At 45.6% G+C, this 22734-nt stretch overlaps 2 protein-coding genes and 1 pseudogene across 2 annotated transcripts; 2 read left to right on the top strand and 1 right to left on the bottom strand.

Moving 5' to 3' along the window:
• Positions 1 to 7436: 7436 nt before the first annotated feature.
• LOC128712044 (putative phospholipase B-like lamina ancestor) lies at positions 7437 to 9687 on the bottom strand. Its single transcript, XM_053806938.1, has 3 exons — positions 9578 to 9687; positions 9216 to 9482; positions 7437 to 9148 (listed from the first exon to the last, which is right to left on the bottom strand). Exons 1-3 carry the CDS (start codon positions 9685 to 9687, stop codon positions 7447 to 7449), a joined length of 2079 nt encoding a protein of 692 aa, XP_053662913.1. The 3' UTR covers positions 7437 to 7446.
• A 10244-nt stretch (positions 9688 to 19931) lies between these two features.
• LOC128712969 (uncharacterized) lies at positions 19932 to 20504 on the top strand (annotated as a pseudogene).
• A 901-nt stretch (positions 20505 to 21405) lies between these two features.
• Positions 21406 to 22730, top strand: LOC128713579 (uncharacterized). The gene is made up of 3 exons (XM_053808440.1): positions 21406 to 21807; positions 21889 to 22265; positions 22547 to 22730. The coding sequence occupies exons 1-3, from the start codon at positions 21406 to 21408 to the stop codon at positions 22728 to 22730; spliced, it is 963 nt and encodes a 320-aa protein (XP_053664415.1).
• The last annotated feature ends 4 nt before the right edge of the window (positions 22731 to 22734 follow it).

Raw genomic sequence — 22734 nt, 5'->3', positions numbered from 1 at the left:
GCATAATGGGCATGTCGTCCTATCTGCCTCCTCAGTCGCTCCGCCACCACTGGTTCCCTGTGTATCTACGATTTACGATGCACGGTATGCTAAAGGTACGACCGGCCCACCAGAAGAATACACGCATAATAGCAAAACCCACCGGAGAAAAGTAGCACTGTTTGATTTGATCCCATTCCTGGTAGGGACATAATGGGCTCGAAGCTGGAACTGAGACGATTCTACGACGCAGCACGTTACCAGGAGGGCGTACGGCGATGGTTCCTTTTAGCTGTCGGCTGCTATAAATAGCGCCCGGAGCGTTCTATCTTCCGGTCGGGGAGCATCGGAATCAGCTTCACGGAGCAATAACGATCAGGAATCCTTAAATCTGACGACTGCTATTTGCCTGCTAGTACGAATCAGCACTTTTTAAATCGAGCGGCAGAAGACGAAGCCCGATCGGTGCGTTTTCCCAAGAAAACCCGACCAGCCTAAAACAGACGGATAAGGAAAATGGGTGTTCCTATTTATAGGAGCGCGTTTTCCGCTGTATCGATCCGGAGCTGGAGCGGATATCGGGTACGGGAATAAAATTGAGGTCATCTCGATCAAACCCCGGGTCGTTTCGAATGCAGGACATATATAAAGGACCACACGACTTTTCCACCGAACTTCTCAGTTTCTTGGCCTTTTTGTTTATAAACTTATCTAAGTTCGGGAAAACGGCGCTGGTTTTTACAACAGCCACTCATTACTCTAGTGGAGCTCTACACATCCAAATTAAATTTGGATTTCGCCCGGTTTAGGCAGCAAACATTTGCCCGTGCAAGAGCCATTATTTGTGACAGCCCTTAGCTTCGATTGCCTAACAGCAATTATTTCAAGTACGGCCAACTTCCAACTACCCCAAACTGTACTGACTGTTCCCACCACTTTTCTTTCACCCGGCACCACAAACTATTCGAATTGCAACGGGTCCAGTACTGTGGGGTTGGGAGCGGATTGAGCCATTGACGAAACTTCCCAATCACTTACGTGCGGATTCCAAATCGGTAGCTGGCAGCTGGACGTTGCACACAGTCTGAACAATCGAAAGCGGCAGTAACTTTACACAGCGGTCCGCCCGCAAGTGTGAGGATAAAATAGTTCCGGAAAAGTACTACGATTCAATCAATCGACAAACACCGTCCCAAGTCGAAGAGTGCCATACACTCTGTGGCCTTATCGGGGCAGAAGGAGGAAGCTGCTTGTTAGCCTTCCCACACGTTCGACTATTTCCGAGCTGCACTCTTGCTTTGCAAGGGTTTTGTACGTCGAAGGTACACTGTAGGGGTTTCTTCCACATTAAATGCATCCGCTTGGCCACGCAGTGATAGCGCGCACATGCAGGCACAGCGAGTTCTAACAGCTCGCAACAGATAATGATTGCGAAATCACGATCGATTCGTACCCGTTGGGACGAATGCCGGTGGCGTGGTTGGTTACTAATGAGAGGTGAAGCAAAAGAGCCATTCGATAGAAACCGACCTCGGGTTTTGCTGCAAACTTTCGCCTAAAAGCAAAGAGGTACTTACGTTCTTGGAAGATTTGTCGACACCACCAGCGTCCTGATGCTTGCAAGCGAGCCCACCAGAGCCTGGGGGAGGGAGTAAATCAAGAGGTCACGCCGCTTGACACGCAGTGTACGCAGTTTTCTTCCGAAATTTTATCCATTTTCCAAGAACTGCTTTCCGCTCGGAATGGCTCTCAGAACTCCCGCACGATGCACGCGGCCAATATGTGTAACCGTATTTGTGCGTGGGTTTGCCACTTTCCAAGCTCGTTACGAACTAAACACTAAAAGCTGTCAGTTTCGATGCCGCTGCTAACCCTGCCCCGCACCTTCCCTTCCCTGCGCAGCACGTTTGACGGTTTTATTGGAAGGTTTTTGTTTGCCAATTTAATTATACTTGCCCCCGAGCGTGAACGATAGAATACATTAACAGCCTTGCTGGTTCACCCCCCGCCGAATGTAGAACACGGGAACGATTTGGAGCTTAAAAAATTTCAAACTACTTCACCGTGAAGCTCGATTCGCTCTTGGCCGAACTGGAAAGTTTCTGTCCCGCAATCTGATGCCCGTGTTGGAGGAAAATCTTAAAACCATCTTTCATGCTTCCGCCATCTTACGGCTTGATCGCGCACCATATTGTTCTTTATTAAATCCCACTCCTGACCCCCATTCAACGTTGATGTCAAAAATAGTCATTGTTGCTACTCTAAAACTGTCAACTAGAAAAGTTCTAGCAAACAGTCATGCCAGTGACTGCACTGATTTGATAATTAACGCACATCAGCTGAAAGTATAATTATCAAACTTTTGTACAAACTTAATTAAACATCCATTGTGAGATTTTCTTTCGTCAATTAATAAATAAGGCTTTCTTAATACTAGAATTATAGACTTTTTTCAAGAACTGTACCATTTTTTATGATTTTTTTTAATTACCATGGAATAAATATGTAGTTTGGAAGAAAACGGTTTGATAGTTCTAATAATATCTACTATTTTATTGTAATACAGTAAAGGCTAGTACTAGTCAAAAAGCCATGGATAAGAGTCGACGTCTTGCCAGAATTTGTCTATAAATCAAATCGAAGCAATATATCACTGCTCGGTGCAACCTTCTGAATCTGAGCAGTTAAGCTGGACAGTTCCAACCTTGTTTACAATTTTAGTTTGGGCATTAGATCGTGGTAACAGTGTGATGAAAGTGTCCAATTAGCTTACGATTATTAGCTCTGTTAAATAAATATTCTGTAAGTTTATGTAGACTGTAGAAAATATATACCAAGCAAACTCCTTAGGCATGTTGAACAAAGTCTTCCGCGAGACCACAGGTTGGAGATCACTACTCCAAATCTCGCACAGTCGCGTGGCGTCTTCTGAGAACCAAAAATCCCGGCCTTGATAGAAATCAACGTCGTCACTCCATCTCAATTGAGACATACCACGACTCTTCTGTCCTTATGGACGTCTTAACAGGGCTTCAAAGGGCTGGGATGTCCTGTGTACTAACGACATGACCAGCCCACCGGAACCTGGCGAATTTAGTTAGTTTTACGATAGTGAGTTTATCTTAATGCTCGTAGGACTCATCCTGTAGCGGCTCTTCAAATATGCCTAAAAGTCTCCTGAGCATATTCCAGTTTTAGACGGAGGTAATGTCTCAGAGGCATATGTGAGTACCCGGACTATGTAAGTTCTATATAACATCAGGTTGTCCGGTGGCTTTTTAATTACATACCCATGACCAGTCCGTCGGAGTCTGGAGTGTCCAATTCGCTGTACGTAAGTGGGTTTTTCCACGAACCAAGAGCTCACTGAGCTGTTTGACGGAGCTAAAAACCTGACGGTAATCAAAACCGGAAGGATATGATGGTCGGGGCACGTTATGAAGATGCCGGACTCATGCCCTACCAGAAAGGTGCTCGTCAGCGACCCGTTCGGCACGCGGCGTATAGGAGCACAAGGACTACAGTGGCTGGATCAGGTGGGGTCGAACTTGTCGAAGTTTGGTTGTAGCCGTGGATGGAGAAATGCAGTCCTGAACCGAGTTTCCTGGAAGCTGATTGGTGACCTGGCCATGTCTACACGACGTGCTCAACCCTGAGCAGGCCAAGAAGAAGAAGAAGAAGAAGTGGGTTCTTCATACAACTTGTAGGACTCGTCATTAAGTTGCTCCATATAATTCCACAATTATCCTTCCAAACATACGGGACCAAAAATCCTTCAAAGCTTCTTCATATCGAACACAACCATATAGTGGATTTCGCCAATTATGGACTTATTCCATGCCTCAGAGGTGTATGTGAGTACCTGAACTATATAAGATCTACATAATAAAAGACTTGTTATTCTTATAGACTCTTTCCTTCAGCGCATCTTCAAAATTCAAATATAAGCACCGATAAAACTCGACTCAATTACCACAGAAAATCAACACAAGAATACTTGAAGTGGGGCAAAAAGTGCACAATTCCACCAAAACCTCACCTTGGCAGCTACACCACATTGATGCCAAAAGTTCCACCAAACCTCAAGCGTGTGCCGATGCGGGAACGAACCAAATGAAACGACAAATTTGCACCATTTGCTCCACAACAAGAATAGTAAAACAACAGCCCCATACTGGCTGCAGTAGCGGTCAAGGATGAAAATAACACCGTCGGACAAAACAAAAAAAAACAGAAATTCGCCTCACTTACCGTGAAAATTTGGTCACTCCTGCCCGGTGCTGTTGTCGTCTCGTGATTGCTGCGTTTATTTCACCGAAAGTTTTTTTTTTGCGTGTTTTCTTTACGTTTTTCTTTTCCTTTACCTCGCCGTTGGTTTTGGTTGTTCTACTGACGCTGCACTTGCACCTGGTACCCCCTGATGGATGATTGTGCACCTAGGAAATGGGATTGTACTTTTGCACAATCACACACACGTGCACATTCACACTTACACAAACCCACACACACACACACGCGCGCGCGTTGTACACAAAAAAAAACGCACACCGTCGGCACTGCACTGCGCACTCGGGAGGGTGGCACAAACCACGCGATGGCGACCGAATGAAAGTTTTGTGAGGATTGTTGCACTGGGATGCTGACCGCTTTTGCTAAACTGCAACACGAACAAACACAAACATTATATTACAGCACTGGCTTTACAACGTAGCCTGCTAAAGACGGCCAAAGACAAATCGTTGCACAATACGTATTGAAATGCCGAAAATCTGTTCCTATCACGATTGCACTGCGCTGGCACGCAATAATGAATCACAACGGTCAGAAACAGTCATCGGTATGGAGCTGTCAAACAGCACCGGATCATGGCTAACTTTGATAAATGTCTTTCCCCGCAATAGTGACTTTTCCGATGCACACGAAAAAAAAAACCGCTCGTTATGCAGTTCGTGCATTATTTGGTGACCTTTCTTATTGTTCCACTCTCACGCAACACCGCTGTTGTTGGCCACTCTCGTTGACGCTCTCCGTTACCAACGCCACTCGCTGTCATCGATACCGGATAAACCTGACAGACCGAGCGTAGACAACTCACACTCGCAACGAATCACTCTCACCGGGTTTCACTTGTGCACGCGTATTATTATCATTTTCTCGATTCTTTCCCACCCTACACGCGGAAGGAAGGGACCGAGATAAGCGGAAGAGGCGCAGGAAGAAGAAGAAGGGGAAGAAAAGGGGCCGGAATGTTGTTTTTGTTTTCGTCCCTTTTCGGTTCCGTGTTCTTTTGACAGGTTCGCTCGAAAAGAAGGGATGGGACCCGGTGCAAGGTTGTTGTTTTTTTTCATTCAATCCATTCCAAGTAACGTTTAAAACCCCAAGGAAACCATGCACAGCTGTTTCCAGCAGATGAGTGGTTTTTTTCTAAACAAAAAAAAAAAACAACCACAAACAAGGTTAAAAATAAACCGAATAAAACTGAAACGATTGAAGCATTTTGTTTCTTGACGGGAGTGCGGCAAATTGTATCAATCATTTGTTCGAATCTTGGACTGGGAAGTTCTTTTCTAAACTTCTCTTCAATATAACAAAGCTGATTTGTTGATAAAATTGTAAATTGTCTAGCATATTATTGCTGTTTTTTCTCTAGCAAGTTTTGTCGAATTCTTGTCTTTTTGTTCGATCGAAATACGCTGCTGTCCTCCGCTATCTCAACTACTGATTACGGGGAGAATTTATCAATTTATCATACGCCAACCCGCATCAGAAAGCACACAAGTGCCGGTAGTATTTGTTGCGGACGGGACACACGACACGGGCAGCATAATAAGGCAGCTATTTTCAGCTGCAAAGAGAGAAGAAGCGTGTAGTGTGTGCCTAAATTTGATTAAGAATCCACCTATTACAGCATACGGGCTCGTGTGCGCCTGGCAATGTGGATGCTGCTGCCAAATAAAATGCCACCGCCGAGACACGGTGTACAGAATGTTTCGGCATCTTTTTCTTTCATTTCTCCTTTACCGCACGGTCTCCGTTTCAAACTCGGTACAGGCAGTTTCGTTTTCGGTTTGGAGGAAACGCGGGTTGTGCACGCAGGCGCATTGTTGATGTGGTGCAAATGTGTATGCAGGCCGCAATGTTAAGAGGCAACCGCAGCAAAGGCGACGCATCCGGAAAGGCACATCGAGGAGCTGCTACGTCGGCCACCGTTCTTCACAGGCAGATTCACATTTTCTCCACACGCACGTCCAATTATTTCTTTTTCTTTTATCACCTAAACCGCTGGAAGTACACTGGAACTGGGCAGGATTTCGTTTTCACGTGATTTTCATAAACGTAACGTCACGGCAGATGACACTTTCAGCACCCATCACCAACACCACGAAATATATCTTGTGCACCGGGGGGAGCTTAGTGGAATGATAAATTAGATTTGCACAGCCACCGGATCGGGTTCGCTCACCATGCATAGAAAATGCACCTAACAGCTTACACACACGCACAAACCGGGCTATATTGTTTACACTGGCAAACCTCACCGTTAGCTCACCAAATTACACACCAAATTCAGCTAATAATCGTCGTTTTTCACGGCACTAGATAAATTCCGTGTTTCCGTCGTCGTTTTCGTCTTCAACGTTATCGTTGTCGTCGGCTGTTTTGCTGCGGTGCGCTCCCTGCCGTACCTTTGCTTCCGCGACGTACGAGAACAAACAAAAGCTCAAGAACTGTCACTTTTCAGAGCTTTTTCAAAGCGCAGCTCTGCTACGGACATCTTTGTTATTTACACATAAAAATATAATCCTTTTGGGAAGTACGCGAAAAGCCGGAGGTTAAAAATGTTTAATTAATTTGTTCAACCCTAAAGACAACATTCAGCATTCAGATACTAAAAGAATCAATAATTATAAGTTTCTTCTTTTGATCTATCAGTGAATGTCGTTTACCACTGTGCAAACTACATTAACGCCATCTGTAGATGAATTAAGGAGCTTTTTCAGTGGAGATGCTTTTTCAGATTTTTAAAAAATAAAAACGCTTTAGTATCTATGCTGGTACGAAGATAGTACACCTACTCATGAGATTCGGATAATAAATAAACATTACTCAAGAAGAAATTTAATGTGATTCTGTCATATTGCTTTTTTTTGTCTTTCGTTTCAACATTGGTCTATAAAATGTGTTTTAGCTAACGCAACGCCATCAACAGGAACAGCAACTTTGCGCAATATGTAGCATTTGTCTATAATTGTTCTAAATTTACTGTTAAAAGTTTTTCAGAACATGCCTTAGACAGGCTTTGCTAAATCGGTCTATAAAGTTATTGGAAGACAATGTGATTTGAGAACGTTATTGCACAACAGAGTTATGAAAATCTTCAGGAGAGGAGTTGAGGAAAGAATTAAACTAAAGACATCCGACACCATTCGTCTATTGCCGCACCGCAGATTGTGTGTCCTGCCGCAGTCATATCCACGCCCATTCCGGAGTAATGTGCTCAAAGTCCCAAACATCTGGGTGTCCCTGATGGCGCACCTCGAATGGTAAAATTCGGCTCCAATCAAATGGACGTGAGCCAACGGCAGTGCCCGTGCTGCCCGAATCGATCTGCTGTGATTTCTGGTCGGCGGAAGATTGTTGTAGCTGTTCCGTCTTAATTATGCTCCGTTTTGCTGCTTGCCCTGTTGTGCTACCGGTATTTCGTACAGGATCGTAAAGTGGTCCAGAATACGCACGGAAATGGACTGTTCCATCGGCTGCTTCGGAGTAGAGTTTCAGGTCGATGTTACCAAAAGCGGCCGGGTCATCCTGATCTAAATCGCCCCGGTATGCGGACTGGCGGAAGAACTTGGCCAGCGTCTCCAGATCGGTGATGTTTTGCAGGATCTTTTCCATGGTCGTCGTGGTACTGTTGGTAGCGTTCGTGTTTGCCTGTCCGATATCGAGTGCCTCCTTGAAATAGGGCACACCGTTCGTTAGCCAGTAACCATCGGAAACGATCTTATCCGTAATGTCTTCGGCATGTAGCCGACCGGGCAGTTGATCCACCACCCAAAACATTCCCGCACCGAATGCATTTTCCTTCGGGTCGTCTGTATCAACGGGTTCTGCAAGCTTCGGCACCGTTATCATGCGAACCTGCCGTGCACCAGCAATTTGCTCCTTGAAATCATCGTCTACATAATCATCCATCCGCTTGGTCACAATGCGCTGCTGCTGGTGTTCACTATCGGCCAAATCCTGTTCCAGTGTGGTTGGAATCTCATTTTCCTCCGCCGATCTGTCCACCTCTTCCGATGATGGTAGTGCGCCCGTCACCAGTTCTATATCGCTGTCATTACTGGGCACGAAACGTGACATATCGATTACCAACCATTGTTTCACGCCCGTCGAAGGGTTGCGGGCAAAGTAACGCGCCCAAGAGCGACCACTATGACCGAGCCGATTGGCTGCCATTACACGCGGTGCGAGCGAAACTGAACGCACCAGATCAATCTTGCGCCACAGATTGACGTGCTCGTTTTCCATCTTCACACCGGCAGCAACTAGCCGGTGCTGACGGCGTCCGTTGATCACGTAGAAATCATCCAGCGAGGCAAGCACACCCGGATACCCGGTGAAAACTATGTTCGTACCAGGCACTACATAGCGGTCTTCCTCCTCATTCTCTTGCTTCGGAGTTGCAGGCCGCGTTAAGTCCGTCGAGAAGTGGTACCGCAGCGTGTACTTCTTTACCATGCGCAACATCGACGAATAGCTACCGTCCGACGTGTGACCGAGAAAGATCTTCGACAGACCATTCGGTTGTTTCAGCAACTTCAGCAGCATAATACCCTTCGCTGGGTCCGGTTTGAGACCACTGTTTTCCATCAAAAAGTTCGTGTAGTAGATCTTCAGATCGCGTATGTCGACCGCGGCGTTCATCAGCAAAAAATCCTGCTTCGGTATTTCGTAATCCATTCGCGAACGCTTCACACCCTTCCGGAAACCAATTTCGAGCCCGTCGAGTTGATCGTAAAACAAAGCTATTTGGTACCAGTAATAATCGTGCTTTCCCTTCAAATCCGCCATCTTTTTCACCGTGTCCACGTTGGTGGTGATAAGACCGCGCAACCAATCGCAAAACTCTTCCGATTCTTCGTCCTTCGAGCAAACGGCATCGATGGTGCTGCAATGTACAGAACATTAGTCACGGGAAGCTCGTAGCCGGCGACTGACACAACTCGAACACTTACTTAAACCAATGCATGTAAATGTTGTGCCACGTTAGTGCACCTTCCATTATGCCGGCCGCATACGCTTGTACCGTATCCGAGTAGGACGATTGAGATTCGAGCTCCAGCTGAGACCATCCATTCGTCAAAATGCTATCACGGAAGCATGCACGAACCGCACCCTTCGGCACCAGATCGAGATCGTTACGCTGGCCCCAGAACTCCAGACGATAGCCAGAATTCCGTGCCCAGTAGGTCGTTGCACAGTAGGTGCCTTTGTAGCTAGGACTGTTGGCGGAAGATGGTAAAGCGGGACATGAATTAACGAATAAGAATCTTCCTTGCAAGATCCTCTGATGTCTTACTTCATTCCGTACACTTACCGCTCCATACTGGCCAGAAATAGAGCAGCCACCGCTAGCATTAAGGCGCCGATTAGAATGTACGACCCTATACGGGTCTTATGCCAGGATGCACCAACAACCTTCAGCATGATGTGGGCCGTTTCCGTGCGATGCGGGAACCACAGCAACAGAAAATGGAATGTTCGCTTGCGACGATCACCCGTCGGTATTCCGGTAGCTGATTCTGCCCAAAGGGAAGAACCTACTGCGGGTATTACTTAAGTCGCGGAAGCAGCACGTTTCTATGGCTGCCAGCAGCCGACCGGTACGCTATAGTTGAGGTCAGCGATGATCAGCGGCAGGACGGCGAACAGGTGCAGCAGAATGGTGACGACGGCGTAGAACAGTTCCCCCAGCTCTCGGATCGATGGTACACCGAATGGGCAGACGGTTGCCTGGTGGGACGCCGCTGTTAGATACCTGGCGCACTGGACTACTCTCATTGGAAATCGGTTGAGGTGGATTTCGGCGAGCGTCCGGGATGCAGGATGCAATATCGCCAGACTCCTACAGTTTAGCTGGTTGGGCAATGTGTCACAGGATCGCTCTGCTGAAAAGCACCCTTACGCTAATGGGCCGCGGAATGGACGATTGGTGAGGCACGCTGGAAATAATGAAACGGGAAAGCGAGTACGTTATTAACAAACGACATTCAAATTCCACGGTACTACAGCATTGGATAATACAAATCTTACACATGAAGCTGTGAAAAACAACCAATTTAATGCTAATGAGCGTTGCCGGCGATCTTTCAAGACTTCCACGACAAACAACAGCCCGCTTGGATTTGATTAAACGCAAACCCCGTCACTACCACGACCATTTACTATCGATTATCCCTGCGCCGTACATCTCTTTCAAATCCATTACTGCCCATTCTGTGCAATCATCATTATTTCACACCTTTTTGACCATTGCGAATGTCGGTCGCGGTGATTGCGACAGTGACAAAAGGCATCTAATGTGTCGAAAACTGACGAAGCGTAGCGCCACCGGGAATAATGGCCATGATGGGGTCGAATTCTACCCTGAACGGCCACAAGTTTGCACAAAGATACCGGTAAATATGAGCAGCAAACCGCAGCACTCACATCAACAAACATATTTGCAAGGCAGCAGTTCCCTCGACCCAGAGGAGGATCAGTCTATGATAATTAAACGAATGTACCATAACAAAATCGGTGTCAAATGGCGAGGAACCAAACTTCGCAGTACAACCTCAAGGCGGTATCAACAGGTCTAACTTACATCGACACCTGACAGCGTTTGGACTACTTCGATGGGTTCGCCAGGTGCTAAATGTCTAACCGGAAACAACGTGACAGTATGTTTGGTCGTATGCTTTCCATCTCGAAATGTAATGAATCACACAATGGGCTGTGGGAACAATATTGAATGATGAATGAGTCATGCGGGATTTACCCAAGCTTACCCAAACCTAGCGAATGTGTGCTTTGAAGGGTGGGAGGAGTGGGCTTTAAGATGCGAGACGATGCTACAGGGTGACCCCCGAACCAAGTTGGGCTCCACGCGGCACGTGCTTAAATCAAAAATAAGATTTCTTGTTTTAAGATTTTGCGAATCAATTCATCAACCGCCGAAAAGCTAAAGGAAACTGACAATGGCCTCGTTGTTTAAAGATCTTGACAAACTGCCAACATTTCCCTACCGTATCGGACGGTTTCGCCCGGCCGCTCGTACGGAGGTTAGCGTTGCGAGTTCAAAAAGGCAACAAAGTTCTCGCCCGTTTGCATCTGTTTAGTATCAGTCGTTTCCCTATCGAATGGCGTCCGTTTGGTCGTCTGTGTGTGGTATGACGAAAAAAAAAAACAAACAACAGGGTAAACGATCTACGGTCATCTACCGAACACCGATCCACTGCCGCAAAGGTGTTGTATAGATTTGATCGTCCATTTCCTACTTCGCTACCTGGAAATAGAACACACAAAGATAGCACCACCAACCCATCCATCCAAACCACATCACGTGTTCCACGACTCATCGGCCCAAGGGCGATCTGTAAACCTCTGCGCGTGTATCGGGTGCGTGCTTCAAAATGGCGCTCGCGAGGTGTAAAACAAACGTTGCAACATTCTATCGTATGCTCATTACAGTTGAAGCCACAAGCACTCTTATCAGTTCCGTTTCGCAGTACCCAGACGCGAAATGCAACGGAGGCTTCATTTTCCTGCTCATACTTCCCGGCAGAGCGTTCTGCTGTTCAACCCGAAGGTTAAAACGAAAAGGAAAGAAAAAAGCCCGTACCGAACATTGCTGTAATTAACAACCGGTGAGATAGTGATAGGGTAGGCTGCAATATATGTGTATGGTACTACCTGCTACCGGAACCACTGGAAACACTCCGGAGACGGTAGGTTCTTCTCCGCTCCGGCCGACCGCTCCTCCTCTGCACGGTGGAGAGCCTCTGCTCGTTCTGCTGGCGGCACGAACTCACGTGTGGTCGTAGACGTGTCAACCCATTGGAATGAGGCGATTGGGTTGTGGCCGTGCACTGTGGAGCCCTGGAAGAGATAGTATGCCGCATAGTCGAAAAGTGAGGTGTTTGAAAGAGGATGATGGTGAGAACGTAAGGTTTAATATCTTATTGTAACTTAAATTCGTGGTGGAGTGGCTTGGTGAAGTATTGGTAGTGGCGCTGATCTTCACACGACAGAACCGGCCTAAAATCCCTTCCGAACCAAATCAATAATGTCTCCAACAATTGGCACAAGCCTTCAATAATAATGTCAATGACAAAAGCCAGAAATGGCAGGTCTCTACCTCTTGAGGTTGTTGTGCCGATGAAGAAGAACTTAAATCCATGACGGCATTCTTGAACCGTTCCCGAAAGTTCAGTTTGCCGAACTGTGGCGTCAAGTCTTTTTCACAAACACACCTGCTCCAAGTTCGGTGTTGCTAACCGAGACTACCCACCAAAAAAACACTTTAGACAACACATAACCAGTTTTCGCGTGCAAAACGTCTGTCTCGGTACAAATACGACCTCCTAGCAACAAAACGGTAGGATTCTTCGCAATTCGGTCGCAAACATAGCCGCGCGCTCTACCGATGCTACCACTTCCAGCATGAAGATTACTCGTGTAAACAGACCGTAAACGACCGGCGTCGAGCTGGCAGAAGTACACCCAGACCACACTGTGCAGTTCCGACGATGAGTTCGGAAGAATTGTTTTGGCGTCAGAATGTTGCCAGCTAAACAAAACTGAACCAGAATCGAAAATTGTGTCGCGTGTCGCATTGCCTCAGCAAAAAAAAGAGAAACAATCCTCCCTCAAAGATATCTGATCCCTTGTCTGGCTGGGGGGGAAGCTTTGTTTATTTAGTCACGATCATGGAGTCGACGTACTAAGCGTCGATCACTTCTGAAACCCGTAACTCTTGGGACAAACTTGAGCGATGGAGGGTAGATGAAGATGAAGTGTTAGTATACGGTTTTACATATTATAAGGCACAAAAACAGCATCACGCTCGGTGCGAAAAATAAGATCGCAACAAATCTTACACACCTGCACTGGAAGTTACGATCGATTTTGCACACTGCAAGAGGTGCTTACAGTCCTTGGAACTAAAGTGATTGCAGACTGTTTCGCAATGTTTTTCCATGTAGTCGTACGAATGTTGTAGCAGAAATAGATCGCCCCTACTGTTGGAGGTGTGCTGTGACCTATTTAACACTCAGAGTACTGCGTGTGGTGATCTCTGGGCGAGACTACACAACAATCACTTATCACGTCTAACGTAACTTCATGACCTCACATATTTTGCACCCATTACACTTTCCCAATTTATTAAGCCTAGCTTTCTTCGCAATGCGCAATGCGTCTTTCCGTATCACTGTTTAAATACTGATTTATTCAAGTACCCGTGCCGTGTAAGGAACTGTGTGTTGTGATCACTTTGATTGTCTTCCCACTTTCACAACGTTTTCAGCCTTAAGACGCAAAATAAACGATCTCTTACAACGAGATTCGGCGGGGATCGGCTTCTAGCACCGACCGACGAGCGGTTTCAACTGAGATGGCGTTGCAGTCTGTCGTTCGCACGCCCTGTCCCAACGTCCGCGAGCCATTACGGAGACGTTCAGGAAGCTGTACAGCTACTAGGCACCACCACCTACCACCAACCCGCCACGTTTTCGCATCGCGTTTCGTGTGTACTATTCTAAAATTAAACAACAACAATCGGACGTACAACAAACTCATTACCAAAAAAAAAATAAATGCCGGCAATGCATACGATCGTGATCGTTCGTAGCTCCACAGCAGCAACGCCGCGATCGACTTGAGGAATTCGGTATTTTCTCTGCCCGCGTACACCGTGGATAAGAGCCGGCAGTGAAAAGTGAAAATTAATCCAATCCCGCGTGGGTGTTGCAGGACAAGGAGTTCAACCATTTTTCCCAAGAATTTCGACCCCACCCCATCTGTGCGGGGTTGCTAAAGTTGATCCATGACCTAATTGGATCGGATCGAACCGTTTCGATCGCACCCGGCAAAGAGGCGGAAATCCGTTGTGCTGAACGGCCAACATTCATTCATGAATTTGCATCACTTTTCCTACGCTACTGAGCCCGGGGTAGATTCCGGTTTCCGGATTTTGTACCACAACGCAACCACCGGAAGTAAGCTCTGGCGCGTGTTCGGTGGAGTGGCATAGCGGCATACACGCGTTTGGTTCGGGTTCGGGTAATTGGTTCGAGGTCGATCAATTGCTTGCCAAAACACGAGCACACGAGCACCTCGGCCAGTTGGCTGCCGAGTGGAGGATCTTTGTGAGTGGGTCGAGTACTCAAACACAATTGAGGTGTGTTTCTTAAAAATGCATCAGATATTGCTAAAGACATTGAAATGCACGTTGCACAGTGTCAGTTTCGGCTGCATTGACTATTTCCACTAGGCTTTGTGATTGAAATCTTGGTATCTTCTATCCCATATACAAGAAGCGAGAAAAGCTAGACCCCCCTGACTAGAGTCACCTATAACATATTTTTCATTATACTATAAGATTGTCTTGTCCCATTCGCCGAATAGGTAGTTGGCAACTATCAGAGGGTATTCCGAAACGGAAGATTAATCACTGATCAGATCTGACCGCACTGACCATGCGGAAGATCTTGGAGAAGATGCCGGAGCAGCAGCTACATTCCTTCCATCTCTTCATCGACTTCAAGGCCGCATACGTCAGCATAGCCAGGGTAAAACTTTACGACGCTACGAGTTCTTGTGGAATCCCAGCCAAACTTACCAGACTTAGTATGAATGACAATGACCAACGTCACATACCAGGTTATGGAGGAAAACTCTCAGAGCCCTTTACTACCACTGGAGGGTCTCCGTCAAGGAGATGGGCTAGTTTGTCTACTCTTCAACCTAGCGCTAGAGAGGGCCATTGGAGGCCCATCTTCTATAAGTTAATCCAGATCCTGGCATACACTGATGACATCGACATCATTGGTTTACGGCTCTCCTACTGTAGCGGTTGCTTACCAAAGGATTGAACAGGCGACGGAAACCTCGGGTTGGAGATAAACTAGGTTGGAGAATTAACAAGTTGATGGTGGCACCACCAGCGACTCTGCTAACAAATCCTAACCTATCCTATTGATGTTGAAATATGCGCTATGGAAAATTGATGTTGAAATAACACTGCCAACCGGTCTTTCCACAGTCTGAGGAAACTATTCCTTTTAGAACTATAGAATAGGAAACTATTCCTTATAGAACTAATATAGTTCCAGTACTCACATACGGGTTCCGGGATAATGGATTGGCAGATTTAGAGGAGATTGCAGCAGGCCAAGGCCGCACAGCTTTTGTAGCGCCGGATAAGTAAGTAAGTAAATAAGTAAGTAATTGTCATCAAATGTTGACATTTGGGCATTTTGTGATACGAAACGACTGCCCTGACGAAACAAAACGTGAGGTGACCGTTTTATAACTCTTTCAACATTTTGAAACCATAATGTGTTGCTTAGTAACGATCATCTATTCTTGCAACATGCTCATTACATTTACAGAGCGGTGAATTAAATAGCGATACTCGTCAATTCAAAATTGAATTTCAAAATGTTATTCTTAATCTATTTGCCACGTGTTCTAATACGATCGGCATTATCTGATGCATCTCGTGGCAAACAACGTGCCATTGGTGGTTAGCAGTGTTCTCTGGGATGAATGAAGGAACTATACTCCTTGCCAAACACATCCCAACGGGCCAACCACTTTTTACTTTCTCCTTTGCATCTCTGTTAGTTTGTACAGCATGGATTGCACCTCGTAGTTATCAGGTGTGTACATACGGTCTCCGGACTCCAGCCTGATAAGTGCTTACTAAAACAAGATCACTTTCCGTATCAGCGTAAACACGTAGTCTTTCGCTTTTCGACGCCTCCGGCGGAAGTAAACGATGGAGTCGCTAAGCGTACGACACAACACCGAACGTCAGATCGTGCGACGTACGATTAAGTACGACTACACCCGCCACCCGACGGTTGGACGGATGCATTATTCAGAAATGGAAACTGCCCGTCGGCGAGGCAATTAACATGACAATCGCACTCGGTACGACGATCGTGCCGCCAGGTCTGACGAAAACATTCGGCGCCATTCGACCGTGTGGACAACGTGATCACTGGCTGACGTGCAACAGCCGGAAAGGGTGACATTTTGTTTTACTGCGCTTGAGCGATCGTACCGAAACATGGCCGCCGTGGTGGAGATTGATTTGATTGAGCATGAAATGGTTTGATTGAATGGAATCTTTGCTAATGCCAATTGGTGCGATTGTTTTCAACCCGTATTCTTGCGTTTTGAGTATATTGTTTACAATGTTAAGAAATAATACGATTTCCCTAAATTCTATCAAATAATTATAGAGAAAATCTTAAAGCAATGAAGCGTGGTGCCGTGACCAGGATTATTTTTAATAACGCGAAAAAACAGTTTAACTACTGGGGATTTTTTTCCACATATTTTGTAATTATAATGTACAAATTTCTTCTTTTTTTTCGTTAGAACGGCCTGGCCGTATCGACTACAAATTTCTTCTAATATCATTAAATCTTATCACGACCGTATCTGCCCCTCTCTCTCGCTTAATTACTGCTATAATCTGGAAAATTCCTGCGATGGATGGGTAGATCGTTATCAGTTGTGTTTTCTTCGTCGTAACCTATCGTTTACGATTCCCGTAAATGAAGCAATCGAAAAATAAACGTATTGATAACACCGACTAAATGCAGGCTTGAATGAAATGGCGCAATGGCCTGGGTCTCCAGTGAAATCACTTGGTTGTTGAAAATTTAAACAATTTAAGCCACACTCGTTTCGTTATCGTGACCGCATGTATGTGTTTGTGTGGGATCGTGTATCGTGGACAGTTGGATTTCCCTCCAGAATTATTGGGATGTATCTAGACTCTATGTAAGATGTACGTGATTCTCTTTTCTTTGCAATTATTCGATTTATCATAAGTTAAAGACAGTTGAGACCTTCCAATAACTGCTCCAATTCAAGTCGGAACGTTTCGTGCCAGATTGTAAGTATTCTTCCTCATTGCCATGGAGAGTTCATTCTCTTCAAACATGTGTTTTCTGTCTCCGCTATGCACACGTTTCACAGTGGAAAGGCTGTCATTGAAACGTGGCAAGTAAATGTGCGTGCAGCCGCGACCGGTCTGTAGTCTGTGGTCGTGTGCTATGCTCGAAGTTGCACATGTGTTAACCACGATGATTAAAGGTTTCGCTTGCTGTGATCGCACGGCTATTTCAAGCGTAACTGCGCCTGTCGGACTGTGTGGTTTAGAATCGAACACACACTACATTATGCCAAAGGCCTGTGGCGCCTGTCAAAGGCGTATAGGCAATTATTAGGAAGATACATCCCGTGTAATGTGCAAGATGTAAATGCATTTGTTTACATAATAGTGTCTATCTGGAGATGTTTCTGGTACTTCGCGAGACTTTTGAATACTTACCAGTGTAATTGAGATACACAACTGGCGCGTTGGTAAGAATGAGACGATTTGTGCCACGAGATGAGTTGACTAGTTAAGCTTCCTGACGCTCTTCACTGATCACAATTAAGCTGAGATGCGGGAACGGATGCACTGGCGATCCGATTGAGCTAAATCACTTCGACGGCGAATCGACCAGTCTGCAGACGAACCTTCGCTCTTGAAACGATCAAGCTGCGCTGATCAATCCGAATGATGAAATCGTTGGACTCGACGCATAGGGCCACTTTCTCCTAGATGCTTTTCTCACTTTCTTCGCCGACGAGGTCACCGGTGGTGGGTCGGAAGGTTGGAAGGAGGTGTCTGGATGTTGGATGGATCGGTTATGCAAACACGGTAACACACGTAGCCGATATCGAGAAATTGGGGTTTGCAATATCCGCGCAGGGTTACTTCACGACACGCAGGAACTACCGACTGCAACTTTCGAACGAGCGTACGATGGACACACACAGCAACCGACTGGCGAAGGTTTCGGAGACACAGACAAAAAGTAACGTAAGCCGAAGGTAATAGAAACTACGGATACACCCCGTGGGACTACATTGGTAACAGGCAGGGGTTTTTTTGTAGGTGGGTTTTCGCGTGCTTTAGTTGCGAACCCTTTTCTGTTTTTTATGGCGCGAATTGAAATTCACTGAGAAATTTTTCGTGCACGTTTTTCGTGCAATTCACCAAGACAGCGGAACACGATGTCTTACTTTGGCAAGGTTAGTCAGTAAAGTGATTTTAGCTGCTTCGCTATCTCATCCCTCCTCATGCAGCAATGTGAAGCGTAGCGACACACACACACACCCACATTTATACGCAATACCACGATGACGCATACATGTGGGTGCGTGTGTTCCACACTCACACACGTGTGTGCCGTGAACATTGTGCTAGTCAAATTTAAGTCACTTATCACAAGAAATGCCACCAAGGTTCAAAGTTATTCTTTAAAGCGTTTAAAAAACCTTCAATCGGAGCCATTCGATTTGTTTGAATTAAAAATTATTTAATTACTTATTTAAATTATCCAGTACTGTGGCATTGTATATCGGACACTTTTGAAGTGCCGGGACAAATGTTCGGCTTAATACACTGCCGGTCGTGGAATCAAAGAAGCCCTACATTTAAAACACGGCTGGCAGTGAAAGAAAGGTCTTAACCCCAACAGCGGCTTTAAAATCAAACTTCAAAAGTGAAACAAATCACTCCAAATTTCCCCACTTTAAATTGAGTTAAATTGTATGCTAATATATTAATACATAAATTTGTATGGAAAATACACGGTCCCGATCATTTAGTCGATTAAATTGCGTAGAAAGAGAGAGAAAGTGAAAGAGAGAAGTCGACATAAATGCTTCGTGGAACATGCAGGGTTACTAGACTAGTTGCCATGGCTACTCGTTGGTCAGTTACACACACAATCAACTAAAACCCATTTTTCAAACTGATCTTCTTTTCACATTTTTTTACAGTTTCGTGTAGTTATAAAAAGTTTGTAAAATATTTTAAAAATCAAAGCACAAACCTAAATGTTCGATATTTTCTCGTTTATTCACCGAACTCTTCTATACGTACGCACACACCCTACACTTCAACTATGCACCTTGACTGCAACTAGTCGACAAAGCGACAGGCTCCTTTTGTCGACTGCTACTGATATTTGAAAACTCAGAGCACGTTTTGCTCGTGTTGCACTCCGGATAGTGACTTCAACAGTTTCACATAAAAGGTTTTTTAAAGTATTGAATCCATATGGCTTATTCTGTGGTCTATACGCCGTTGTTGATACAGCTGAACAGCGGGTAGCTCATTGCTGCTACGAGATACCAGGCGTGACGGCATTGCATTTGAGCAGCTGTTTGAATGACGAACTTGCTATGACGTGCCTAGACGTGGACGAGATAATAATGGCAGTACATTTACATACAACAGGTTGATTGTACGCTCATGTCTCATACATTATTTACAAAAATGAAGACAAAAGAGTTGGCATACTTGGTTAATTAGATAGTTTTTTAGTTCCACCTCAAAGGATGAAATACACGACTATCAGAAGCTAGTGGAGCTATGTACACAAATTGCTCACTGGTAACAACAGTTTGCGTCTTCCAAAAGCAAACAAATCATTCGACCAATAACATGCGTTATTTCTAAACAAGCCCCCGTAGGGAACGGTGTCCAACAACAGGAGCAACATAGAAACAGACCCTGATGGTCCGGCGGGTCCACCCGGCCGGCTACTGGAAGGTGGAGGGTTCCGAGAGCGCGAAATTCAATTGACACAGCAATTGAGCCTGATTGCGCATCAATGATAGTGTCCATCATCAATCGAGCCTCCGTCACGCCGTGCTCGGCATGGTTCAGCTTCCGTGTGGCGGTACGCCACGGCACGGCAATGGAATGGATGTGTTTGGACGTGAGCCGCCAGTCAACGGTCACTGCTTGCCGTATACCGCATGTCGCATCCAATGAGTTATGTTTGTTGCTGCGAGGAAATCCTACTCTTGCTTGTCTGTGTACGCTTCGAAGATGATCTTGTTTTCCATTTACTTACTCAATAGCAATAATAATAATAATAATTTAGCGACTCTAGCATTTCATGCATTTTCTCGTATTTGGCCGGCATTACACCAGGACATGCGCAGCAACAGTACGACTTTCCACGTGAACCGAAGGTCACAACGACGCCGCCTTCGCCGTCAGTCGTTCGATCGTCTGCCGGCCGGTTTCTTGGTCCATCCCAGCCCATCTGCCGCGCCTTTGCACCACTTAATCACCCAAACAAATGTTGAGCATCAGGTCAACCTCCTTCCAGACGGACGGCGATGTCTCAGATAGTGTCTGCGTACGCTCCAGGACGGTTGCTGGTTGGCTCGGTTAATTCGCAGTGATTTTACTCCCGCAGTTCCAACGATAGTTGGTCTTTTTTGTCATCCAAGCAGGTGAGATTTATAAAGGGATTGCACAATTGCAGCGTCATCTGGTGCACATCGTCTGTGCAACGTGCACAGTGTCCATCGAGTGCAGTGATAAGTGGAATGAAAGGGTTTTATCTTGGCGACAGGTTAATTGTTTATGCGAAACCGTTTAATGTAAACTAGACAGTGGAATACAATATTTGTTCCTATACTCTAGAATGCACTGGCGGTAAATGTGTTTGACCAATTCGGTGAATACGTGTTGAATATATATGAAGGATTATTGTTTGTATCGCAATATTGCATCATTACATAAGCACGCAGCATTTGCCGCTCAGGATCAAGGACATAAAGGTTGAAAACGTTGAAAATCGATAAAAAGTAACAAAAAAAATCAAATCGGCATTATAATTACGACAAGTAATTTACAATAAACTTTATTGTTAAAAAAAGAACAGTTATTAAGTAAACAAAAAATGCGATAAATGCTATTTCATATCAAACTTAACGAAACTAATCTTATCTAGATGTAATTTACGCACATCACGTCAAACGATCTCATGATCGTGTGTGAGATGATTAAGAACCATTTACCTTTTGAAAGCCATTTTGTACGGTTTCTGTTCTGTGTTTTAGTTTGGTGTACAGTTTTTTGTGGAAACAAAATTCGTGCAGGCACGCACTTTTATTGTTTGATCCTATTTATTAACCTTTCAACAACTGTTCATAGTAAGGGCACACCACATTGCTTTTCTAAGCATTCTTCGAATGCAAAGAATACTAGATTCTCAATCGTGAACGCTTTTACTTGCAGGTGTTACTTTTTTTGTATAGGAGAATAAGACGATTTGCTAGCGAATAAAAATGGCAGACCAAGCAAAGACAGACATGAAGCACATCCTGCAGCTGACGAAGGAAGCGCGTCGAATCTTTCTCAACTCGTTCGACACCCTCATGTCGGATTGTGACGGTGTGCTGTGGAACTTTACCGGTCCCATACCCGGGGTGGACAAAGCGCTACAGCTGCTGCGTGCCGACGGGAAGAAGCTGGCCTTCATCTCCAACAACGGCATGCGTACGATGGAGGAGTATCAGAAAAAGTTTCACTCGCTCGGTATTGACGCACTCGAGGAGGAAATAGTTCATCCGGCCCTGACCACGGTTCATTATCTGAAATCGATCCACATGCGGGATGCTGTCTACTGCATCGGGACCGAAGTTTTCAAGGATTACCTACGGAGGGCGGGCTTCAAAGTTCTGGATGGAGTAAGTGGACTGCAATCGAACGACAGTCGGGTGCTAGTATAGATGAAGTGATTTAAACGTTTCCTTCGCTTTGTTTCGTAGCCTAAGGAGCGGTTCCCGGACACCCGCGAGGCGAACCAGGTGCGCGTGTACACGGATTACTTTGAGCAGCCCGGTCCAAAGGTCGGTGCCGTTGTGATCGACATCGATGTGAACCTTTCGCTGCAGAACCTGATGAAGGCAAAGTGTTATCTGGAGCGTGATCCGAACTGTGTGTTCATTGCCGGTGCAACCGATTACATTATACCGCTCGATTCCAGCATGGATGTGATAGGGCCGGGATACTTTATCGATATCTTGGAGCGCTCGACAGGGCGGAAAGCACTGATTCTTGGCAAACCGGGAAAGGCACTGGCGCAGGTGGTCCTAAAGCAGTTCCAAATTACTGATCCCAAGCGGGTTCTGTTTGTTGGTGACATGTAAGTACTGTTCTATGGTTGTCATAGGTTGTGAACGAACGCCAGCATAAGCTTGTTGGAGGAGATGGTTGATCAATTTGATAACAACCACCAATCGTCACTTCAAACGATGGTATGCGTGGTCTAATCAATCACTGATAATTCTCCGCAAAGAAACGTTGCTGAGCGTTCCTCTCAATTTAATTTCCGGGAGTGTGTTAGGTGTCAGCTAGCAAAAAGATAAACAAAATATCAATAACCTGATGAACTAATTCAAACTTTTTCGATACTCATTTCCTCAGGATGCCACAAGACATGGGATTCGGCACGCGGTGCGGTTTCCAGAAGCTGCTCATGCTGAGCGGTGGCACCCCGAAGGATGTTTTGCTAACCCAGGACGATCCTGACCAGCTGCCGAACTATTACGCAGACAGTTTTGCCGATTTCATCCAGCTGTACAATGAAAACATGCACGTAGAAGAATAGCCGT

This window comes from Anopheles marshallii, chromosome 3 (assembly GCF_943734725.1).
Source record: "Anopheles marshallii chromosome 3, idAnoMarsDA_429_01, whole genome shotgun sequence".
Taxonomy (NCBI): Eukaryota; Metazoa; Arthropoda; class Insecta; order Diptera; family Culicidae; genus Anopheles; species Anopheles marshallii.
This window is presented reverse-complemented; position numbering and strand designations above follow the sequence as displayed.